The 11,441-nt window shown below is 39.6% G+C and overlaps 1 protein-coding gene across 1 annotated transcript in view; it reads left to right on the forward strand.

The window, feature by feature from the left end:
- mtnr1bb (melatonin receptor 1Bb) overlaps positions 1-11,441 on the forward strand; it is a 30,611-nt gene that overhangs the window by 15,816 nt on the left and 3,354 nt on the right. Inside the window, exons 2-3 of the mRNA XM_077591908.1 lie at positions 9,422-9,540; positions 10,338-10,682. Of these exons, the coding sequence (XP_077448034.1) occupies positions 9,422-9,540; positions 10,338-10,682 (464 nt within the window). The remainder of the gene's footprint in view (positions 1-9,421; positions 9,541-10,337; positions 10,683-11,441) is intronic.

Raw genomic sequence — 11,441 nt, forward strand, 5'->3', positions numbered from 1 at the left:
AAACAGATGGGAAATGTTGTTGCTCAAAGTAGAATGTTAGCCACAAACAATGTTCCCTCTAATTTTTCATATGTCTGGGTGTACAAACAACCTTCCTGAGCACACTGAGACCCCTGTGAGCAATATTAAAAGTGCTCGCTATGGCCACACACCAGTAACACACTTGCCATCAGCAGATGCATTTCTACTACCCATAAATGATCTAGTCATGATAAAATAGAATGAAGAATATCCATCTTAATAAATGTCACTAAAATGTGCACAAATGTGACTTAAATGTTACTTCATTTTTCACGTTTGTCCTTCTCACTTCTTATTTTCATTCAAACGACTTTTCCGCTTAATGTGTCGCTTGAGGCTTCCATTGAGTCCATATTTTTCCATCAGAAAACTCGCTCACACTTTTAACTTTTCGACATGTTTTGCAGAACAGAGCTTTCTCACTTGAAAAACAAAAGATGTCCCCCAGTTTCAACTCCAAATGATTAATTAAAGAAACCAAAAAACAAAGTGATAACAAGAGCGGGGAAACCAAAACTAGAAATGTGAACCAAAAGCTGGGGAAGCAAATATATCAGCGCAAGGCTTGGCTGCACATTGACGTGACACTGACAGGGATGCAACAAGGAACCCCCCCCCCAAAAAAACCAAGAAATTGGACCTGAATACACACACATGGGTTAACAAGAAATGGAGAGCAGGTGCATGACACACAAGGCAGCAGACAGGCACATCGGGTTACAGAGGGGAAAAAGCCAGAAATTAAATATAAAAAAAACCACAAACCTAACATTCCAGTGGAATTTAATTTTTTCCCCCTGTGCCCGTGTTGGGGGGAGATCAGTTGAGTAGGTTTCATTATCTAACAAATGAGCTCCTCCGGCTTTTATTTTGTTACTTCCAGGGGTTTGAATTTTAGCCAGATATTTAATTCAGACATTTAAGATATAGATTTAATATTTGGGTTAACATTTAGATTTATTATTTTCACACCACATTTAACACGGTGTGCTGCTAAATATGAGAAAATATCGTCGTTTTAACTGAGCGCAGCTTTACATACAGCACTCCATATTGCTGTTGTTGGCTGGGAGGTACCCGGACACTTCGTCGCCAGACAGTTCGTCCACCGGACATTTCGTCGACGGACATTTTGTCGACGGACAATTCGTCGCGACATTTCGTTTTATTTATTGCCTTTTATTTTAATGTCAAACTTCCTTTAAAACATCTGAAGTAAAAACTGTCTCTCATGATTATAATTTTGAGAGAGAGATTACCTGGTTGATCGCTTTCAACAAATTATTTATGCAACAAAACAATCGTTCGCGAGGTTGAGGTTAGGTTAACCCTAACCCCTAACCCTAACCTTAGCCACTAACCTTAACCACTATCCCCTAACCCTAATTCTAACCACTAACCTTAACCACTATCTCCTAGCCCGCGACAAATTGTCCGTCGACGAAATGTCCGGTCGACAAACTGTCTGAAATGAACGTCGACGAATTTTCCGGTCACGGGCTGGGATAGGCTCCAGCACCCCCAAAGCTCTCGTGACCATAAGCGGCTCGGACAATGAACACAAAATCAGCTTTAAAAAAGCCATTTAAAGGGTAGTTAGGGCAGGTGTGGTAAACTATTTTGTCTTGGGCCACGTTGTATTTATGGTTTCATTTGGAGGGACGCTATATCTGCCACAATTAATCATCCATTCTGCATTATTCTATACTAACTACCTCTACGGAGTGTCATTCTAATCATCTAGTGTAGAATTCGAATTCCTCCCTCTTTGCCGCAGCTTAAAGTAAAGATCCTTTCATTAGAAGCCTAATCATGGTTGTAATTTATTAGGCGGCTGGAGTAGGCCCACCCGTTTCTCCGCCAGACCCCAAGAGAGAAATCAAAGGGAAAGATGTCACCTTCCAATCCGAAATGAAGGCCTGCTTCTGCATGACGTTTAGCAATTTTTGAAAAAGAATCCAAGTGAAGCTCTTTCCCTCCGCTGCCAAAATCCTCGTTAAAACTTGAGACGGCACCAAGCGGCAGACATGCCAGCTGAGGATATGCAGGAATTGGAGTGACAGCTTTAATGCAAAATAAATCCATCCAGGTGTTAGATAAATGTTACTATATATGCTAAATATTTGAAAGGGATGAAACATAGATGCCACCATGCGCATACACAAGCAGTCACACGGTGGCTATTTGTCAAAACATTGAATTCACATAATCCATTAAGGGTGTCCCATGTACACGGATATGCTCAGTTTTTGTTGGCATGGAACGTACGTTGCATAAAAAGCCAGTGATTGCCCACCTCGGGCAAGCATCCAATTTAACTTCATCCAACTAAAAGTCATTATTTGCTTACTAACCATGATTTATCTTTGCTCGTTTATCTTTGACAGTGACGTAGTAGCAGTTGTGACAGGGATAACAATTCAGTGCTCTTTCGCTGAAAGGCAGAAATTACAATTATCTGCTAAAGAATGCTAGCTTTGTGTTCAACCAAATGCTCCCCTATGTCACACAAAATTAATTCGTCATTAATGTATAAATTAATACACAAATGACTGATTACACACTAAAAATACTTTCCTTATTAAAATTAATAGAGTCAATCAACTCAAGTCAACTCTATCGGCGCCAGGGGCATATATATATATATATATATATATATATATATATATATATATATATATATATATATATATATATATATATATATATATATATATATATATATATATATACACACACACACACATATAACAGTAGTTTTTTATCTGGTTTTACAGCTAATGTTGACAGTTTTCCCAGTTGTTGACAGTATTTGCCAAACAAAAAAATTTACAATGGCAAAACACATCAAATTTCACATTTACAAAATTCAACGTCTGATTCACACAATTCACCCTTGGAAAAAAATGTACAAAATTAGGCACTACAAAGGTTATCAGGCAGATTTTGGCAAAAACGTACAGTTCTGTCAAAATTTGACCAAAAACACTGTCCTTCTATTCTGTTCCAATGGGATACACAACACCAACAAAAACAGGATCCAAAATCAACAGGAAGTGATATATATGTATATGCTTATCATGATATAAAATGGCCCGTAATGGATATTTTTTTCCATATCGACAAAATACTTCTCAAAAGTATCATTCATTCTCTGCAGAATATTGGCTGATGAACTTCATGTAACAGTTATCTCGTTTCTAATTTAATCCTGCATACCCAAATATTTGTACTATTTCCAGGGTGAGCTGAACCATTTGCATATGCATTTGCTGTATAGCATCTCTGCCATTACGTTGTTTGCCTTTTGTCAATTTGTTTTTGCGCCACGTGACCTTGCAATCATGTTGACTTTTGAGTTGAATATGTAAATGTCACAGTGGCAATGGTGGAAAAGGCTTGTTTGCCTAAAAGATCGACTCCACTGTATTTTGTCACCCAGTCCACCCAGGTGGGCTTCAGCAAACACAGGTGCGTTTAAAGCTCCATGTCCACATATGAACAGAATGTGTATCTGCGGGAAAACACATTTGTTGGCTCCGTAGTGGATTGTGACTGAGAATGTTGATGCGATTGGCGGATATAAGGGAACCGGGTTGAAAGTGAGGTTTCCAGCCAGAGCTGGGGATTTCAAATTGAGTTTTTAATTAGGGTGTGAAGCCCAGATAAAGCTTTTAATTTAGTTTCTACGCTGCTGTACGGTTTCAAGTCAGGATTTGGCTTAGGAAGTGTAGAGATTCAAGTAGACCTGGGCGATAAATGGATTTCAGGAAGAAATTGGACTTTCTTATTACAGATGATTAAAAACACATTTCATCCCAGGTTTTATTCTCCTTGTTTTGCCAAAAAGAAACCTAGCAACCCGTTATTTAATATATTAATATATTGTTCTATGCGAAAGAATTTGTTTCTTTGTAATGTTACGACATTGTTTTTGGGAATAGATATCCCAAACAGATGTTTTACACTTTATTTACCTTATTACTGTTCAACATTTAACTTGGCCTAGATGACATGGCCAGAACCCTGTTTATATTGATTTTTTATGAATTAATAAAACTTTATGAGGTAATAATGGATCAAATGTCCATAAAATCAGATGAAAGTAGTTTAGAGTACCAGAAATACACTTATGGTTATGACTCACAATACTAACTTTTGAATAATTTGACAGATATTTAACTCATTGCCCCCTATTGACAATGATACACATCAATTAAATTCATTAGAAATGAGAAGGTCAAATTAAGGAACTCATTACTCGCCCCTTGAAGGAGATAAAAGACAGATGTCTCAGAAAAAGATTTTTGGAAAGACGGTTCTCAAGCTCCATTTTTAAAAATAAAAACAAGCTGCCTCATATAAAAAACTACAAAAAAAATCTTTTCAATCCAAAACACATGAACTCCGTCACCTCTGCGGTTTATTGGACTGCTATTTGCGCTGTTCTGAAAAACTCCCAGCAGCTTTTTAATTGGCTCCAGAGTTTTGTGGTCAGCACTACACTAGTGCAATCTAATCTAATAGGACACTGATGCGCTCTATGCGTTCGATACGCTCCGTTGCCACGGTAGAAGATTGAAGTGCATGCTCACTGGATGTTTGCAAGCACGGATTGACACAAAGTATTAACAAAAAAATACAGCGGATCCTGAGAGACAAAATACAAACATGCCAACAGTGGTTTGATCTTCTATTCGACCCCATCTCGCCTCATAAAAAAAAAAATCATTGAAATAAAATTTGTTCAAGGGGCTTGACTTTCAGCTTCAAACAAAACAAAAACTAAATATATAAATAAATACATACAGTAAAAAAAAAAACCTCCCGAGTTGTTGCACAAGCTGGAAATTAATTTTTAAAAATTAAAATTACAAGAAAGAGTTGGGATTGCAATTCAGGATTGCGGATGAAATGTTTCGTGACCGGTTGTTGGGTCGCCGGACGTTTGGTCGCCAGACGTTTGGTCGTCCGGATGTTTGGTCGCCGGATGTTTGGTCGCCCGGGTGAATATAATTTTGAGAGCTGGTTTCAACAGTAAACTCTCTGTCATGTTGTCAAACGTCCGGCGACCAAACCTCCGTTGACCAAACGTCCGGGCGACCAAACGTCCGGGCGACCAAACATCCGGGCGACCAAACGTCCGGCCACCAAACGTCCGAGTACCGAAATGTTTAACGAAGTCAAGAAAATATAATGAGCAGCATTTACTACTCCAAAATGCCTCTTTCTTTTTCTAATGGTTAAAACAGCAAGGCTGTTTATAAACAATTGAAAAAGTTAGAGTAGAGAAGTATAAAACTGACAGTAACAGAGAGTAATAGAAGAAATCCTCAAGCTTTGTTGACATGATTTGTTTTTCGAAGCATGCAAAGAGGATACGCTTGCGGGTATTGTTATATTTCTTGTCTAGGAATGTTACTGAGGTGTTATTGAAGTGCCGGTGTGTGAATACTTTTCATTTTCATTTGGCACGAATGGCAACCGCCGTTTTAATACTAGCATTGAGCAGATGGCTTGTTGGAACAAAGGAATTTGTATTTCAATATACAGCCCGTTTAATGTTTTTCCACCTTTTACTGTCTAAACTTCCTCTTAACGCCCATAACTGTACCTTGCCTTGGCATTTCCCTTCAACTTGCGGAAAGTCGGAGGGCCGCATTGGAAAACCGATGCGCGACAAGAGTCCAAGAGAATTGCACCGGCAGGGAAATCTCATTAGTTTTTCCCCGAGTATTGCAAATGTCAAGCTTTACTCCGTTGCGCTCCTCTAATCCACTTTTCTCCGCCGTCTTGAGATTCATCTTTTTTCAAGTCAGCACTTCCTGGATCAACACTTTTTCTCATTAAAAGCTAAACTTGTTGCCAGCAATTAACAGCGACACAAATGCCGACGGAAGAGTCGGTGTCATTGTCCGGCAAAGTAACGGCGCTCCCCAACTTTTCCGTCTATTGCCCTTCATCTGAAAAGTAAATGTGTCTTTTCTGTCGATTTTTCTTTCTGTCAAATGACTTGTTGTTTTTCCACCGCAGGCAATGTTGGTCCTCGCTACGTACATCTCGCTCCGGCTTAAAAGTTGAAACCTTAACACCCAAGCACTGCATTTGCCTCAGGTCAAAAATACTATCACTTAGTAACTTTTGGCATACAGTATTCTCCCACTCCTCACTTTGTGGCTGAGCATAAATTTGTCAGGTGCTATTGCAGTTTTCAACAAACTTGTAATAAGTCGGCTTTCGCGGAAGGGTTTCAAATGATTGTTTCAAGACGAGATAAGTGGTTGCAAGAATGGATTTGGTTTCTAAAAGTGGTTAGGATTTCATTCAAGGACGGAATTTAAGCCTTGCTGAAGATTTTATTCAAGGGTATGGTTGTTTGTTATGTTATTTTTTTCTAAGTAGATTTCTGTCGTCGTCTTTCCATCTTTCCTTTCTCTCTTTCGTCTCACAGTTCCTAGACTGTAAACACATTTAAATGCAAACAAGGCTAAAAAAAAGAACCCATCACAATCTCTATCCGCTCGTCCACAACGATAAAGAGAACATTGGTATCCCTTGTGACAGTCCGTTACTGGGATTCTGTCTGTCTGTCTGCCCGTCCACGCCAGAGTCCATCCAGGCGTGAAAAGCCGGATTGGGAGAAACGCTTGCTGCTCATTTCCTGCATGTTCCAAACCAAAGCTGACACTTTAAATGTTAGACTTCATGGAGAAAAACTGAGAATTCTAATGCGATCAAATAAGAGGCGAAGTAACCCATTTTGTCAAAAGTCAGGTTTTGGTGTCGTTAAAAAGAGAATGTTGGATTCATTTTAAAATCTCAAACATACTTTTTAGAGACGAGTACTGCCTCATATCTGGCAATACAATTTGTATCATGATTCGATTCCATCCCAATAACTACACTTTAACACAATTATTGCAATTTTATATATATATATCATTTTGGAAAAGAAAAATAAGACAAAATAGAAAAAAATACATTTATATCTGTTTATTTTCGAAACCTCATTCAGCACTTAAGTAAACATTTTTTGTTTTAACAAAATATGGACTTCATTATAACATTTTTATTGCAGACCAGCTTTAGCCCAAATCTGCTTTAAATGCATGATTCTAAATATATCCATCTGAAAGGATGTGTAGCAGGAATTTGGGAAAAAAAAAAAAAAAAAGCAGGTCCAAACATTAGCAAGTCCCCTGCCTGTAGTTGGCTGAATTAGGCTCCAGTACCCCCTGCGACCTTTGTGAGACTAAGCAGCTCTGAAAAGGTCTATATTAATGAATTTAAGTGAGGTACAACATTCATTCATTCATGGCAGAGGAATAGGGTTGGGTTAATTTTAGTCTTATTCATTTTAGTTCATTTTAGGTTCATTTGTTTTCAATGTTTAGATTTCATTCAATCATTTCCCCTTGTGAAGATAAGGACCGAAGTTTTCATTCCTCTTCAAATGGAATGGACGTTCACCACCATCACTGGAACGTTGACCATTTCAATCCGATGTTGGTGTCCCTTTAGATGGCTTCCCAAGGCCTCACCTGTTCTCCCACCTTCGGCCTTGTGGATGATTTCAAATCTGATATATGAAAGCTATCTCTGCCTATCGATTGGCCCACCGCCGGCAGGCTAGCAAAGAATCCATCAAAGTCGCGCTCCTCTCTGGCCTGACAAACATGGAGCTCTTTGGTTTGAAATATTTGGAACCAGATAACTTACAAGTTGTTAACTTGGAAAATGCAAATGCTCACTCAGCCTTGTATTTCTCCTCTTTTATATTGACTGAGAAGTGGCTTTTTTTGCATGGCTCAGCTGATTTTATTGCTGTTGCTGCGTCATGATTTACTAATTTATTTCACATTTTTCCTTTCACGGGAAACTGCAAAACACATTGCACTTTCACTCGTTGGCGGCGACAAACGTCCAATCCCTTTGAACCCGGTGGACACCCAGTTCAATTGGATGAGACGCCTATCACCGCCAATGGCAGCAAAATATGAATTGGATTGGATATCTACCACTGTCAATGGCAGTGAATGAGTTAATACGTCGTTCATCATGAAAACTCACGTTAAATTTCTTTTTTAAGAAAATATAGTGTATTTAATTGAATGTTGACATTTTTTTTCCAGCAGTAATGTTGACAAACCAAGTGGATAATTTTTTCTTAGGTCTGGCTTTTATTCTACCGTTTTTTATAATATCCATATCAAGTAAAAAGCTTCCACTTTTACCTACAATGTTAGTTCTGCCTCAAACCTATTTTTTGATCAAATGTTTTCCACTTTTTAAAGTAATACAAATACATTTGCCCAAGGATGACAAAGACAATATTGATGTTTACTCATTTATAACCCCAATGTTTCACAGTTTATTGATAATGGAAATGTATAAGAATATACGTGATATTGCATAAATGTGCTTTATAATCGGCCATTTTATTTTTTTTAAACACATTGTTTAACTTTTTTGCCACTGATTCTAGTGGCGACTACTTTCGGACCATGGACAGTGAAATAGTAATTCCATATTTTTAAGATACTAAAAAAACCTTTGGAAAATTATACTTGACTAAAAGGATCACTCTCAAATGTGGCTATTTTGAAGTTGTAGTCGTACCGCAAAATGGTAGCAATAATATGTTGATGGCAGATTTTGGTCAGGAATTTGTTCGCTCTTCCTAGCATATATTAAACGTGTGACTAAGGTTAAAAATGTCCCTATGACCGCCCACCCTTGCGTCCTGCCACACTCACACAGCAAATGTGCCATTCCCCGATAAAAGTGTCGCTGCGTCACCTTTTCTGATTTTCCCCTGCCAATGCGCTGGTTCCAATTGGCCGCATTCCCGCTGCACGTTGAGAGCAGCGGCGGCGTTCCGTAAAATGGGAATGGCTGAAAGCACGATAATGCAGAGTAAGCAGCACCTCGGTTCAAAAATACATTGCTGCTCACCGAAGTGCCAAAATCAACAGCAGGTAGGAAGCACGAGGTCAATCATGAATAACACTTTTAAAAAGGAGCGGCCTGGCGTGCGAGTGGTTAGTATGTCTGCCTCACAGTTCTGCGGTCGGGGGTTCTATCCCAGGTCGGTGTTCACTGTGTCCAGTTTGCATGTTGTGTGGGTTTTCTCCGGGTACTCTGGTTTCCTCCCACATCCCAAAAACATGCATGATAGGCTGGTTGAATGCTCTAAATTGACCCTAGATATGAGTGTGAGCGTGAATATGTGCCCTGCCATTTGCTGGCCACCAATTCAGGGTGCCCCCTGCTTGGTCAGCTGGGATAGGCTCCAGCACCCCCTGTGGCCCTTGTGCGGATAAGTCGTTAAGAAAATGAAATCCTGATTGTAGAAAGGAAGTGTAAAGCCAAAGAGATTTTTTTATGTTTTTATTGGCAGGCAACGTGTTTGTGGTGAGTCTGGCCTTCGCCGACCTGGTGGTGGCGTTCTACCCCTACCCTCTGGTCCTCTATGCTCTTTTCCATGATGGATGGGCGCTGGGTAACACTCAATGCATGGTAAGCGTGTCTACACTGGAGAAAAAGCACTTTAAGTCATTGGCTACTGCTGACGGCGATAGAGGTTCAATCCATTGGAACTAGGATGGTCTTTCATTCAATTCAATTGGATTGGATGTATACAAGTGAAAAACTCACTTAAAAGTTTCAATTTAGGGTTTAGACCACGTACTTGAAGTTGGAAAGTCATGTTTTATCTGGATTTCCTGACATTTGATTGAGCTTTAAATTTTCGACATGGACAAATTTCTAAAAGGAATTTGAGCTAGAGTATAGTCACATCTTACATGGGTATAAAACTAGGCCAAAAAGATATTCTTTTCTAGTAGGATGACTTTTTTCTTTATCAAAACATACAACTCTTCATGCTATATGAAAAGGCTGAAGAAAATTTGACTTGATTTGATTTAAAACCTATCATGAAGAAATGTGGCAACCCTCGTAAGGTTTTTCTGGTAAAATGCAAGATTCTTTTGAAAATGTTTTAACTCTTTCAGTGCAATTGACAGTAATAGACGTCCAATCATGAAGCTTTCAATCATTCTTTGAACATTTAATCATTCATTTTGAATTCATATGAGTATGTCCCTAGTAAACGTCCATTCCATTGAATGAACGAGCGTTCATTCGCTGTCAGGCCTTCCAGATGAAATGGATTGGACGCCTATACCTGTCAGTGGCCGCCAATGAAGTAACAATTTGAAGTTTTACAGGGAAAAAAACGAATAAGAGTTGATTGCCCGTGGTGCGAATTACTTGGTGCTGACCATTCGGCCGTATGTGCGTTTTGTGGTCAGGTGAGTGGCTTCCTCATGGGCCTGAGTGTCATCGGTTCCATCTTCAACATCACGGGGATCGCGGTGAACCGCTACTGCTACATCTGCCACTCGTTCTCGTACAGCCGTCTGTACAGCTACCGCAACACGCTGCTGTTGGTGGCTTTGATATGGCTGCTGACCGTCGTGGCCATCGTGCCCAACTTCTTCGTGGGATCACTACGCTACGACCCTCGCGTCTACTCATGCACCTTCGCCCAGAACGTCAGCAGCTCCTACACGGTGGCCGTGGTGGTGGTGCACTTTCTGGTGCCCATTGCAGTGGTCACGTTCTGCTACCTAAGGATCTGGGTACTCGTCATTCAGGTCAGTTTCTTGCTTCCTTTTGACCAAAAACGAGATCGGTTTTACAAAAAAATCCTGTTGTTATACGACGTACACAATTTGAAATGATCAAAAAACATATAAAATACGGGAAAAGCGTATAAGTTGACAGGTATGTCATCATAAAGCTGTTTTTGGGGAGGCTTCTGACAATTTAAACATCTGTAAATAGCCATGCGCTTCATTGGGCCTTGTGGAAATAACGACCTTTTAATTTGTTACCCTTCCTCCGCACGAGTCAGCGTAATCCTTTAAATGCCACAACACTCCGTTTAAATCCCCCGTGACATGTTAACATTTCAGCTTGACCATGTTGATCCGTAACCGGCCAAGATGCAAAACTTTTTCCCTTACCTGCACCTCTGAGCACGTGCACAAATGTCACTGCACGTGTGCAGAGACAGATAAAAGGCTTTTTTGCCATTTGCACTGCTGGTGTACCTCGAAATATGATCTTATAGGTGTAGAACAACTACATAGATAAATGATCACTCACCTATAAAACGCACAATGGATAACGCTCATTTGGAGATTTGGTGATGTTGAAAATTAAAGTAAAATTTGCTAGTTTGCAAAGGATAGGCTCCAGCACCCCCATGGCACTTGTGAGTATAAGCGGTGTGGAAAAGAAGTATTTAAGATAATGGAAGGCCATTACTAAATAAAAGTCAAGAACTTTTACCTACTCTTTTCCCATTCATATTTAGCCAACAAAGAAGAGAGTTGTTCCTACTATATTCG

This window comes from Stigmatopora argus, chromosome 22 (assembly GCF_051989625.1).
Source record: "Stigmatopora argus isolate UIUO_Sarg chromosome 22, RoL_Sarg_1.0, whole genome shotgun sequence".
Lineage (NCBI taxonomy): Eukaryota > Metazoa > Chordata > Actinopteri > Syngnathiformes > Syngnathidae > Stigmatopora > Stigmatopora argus.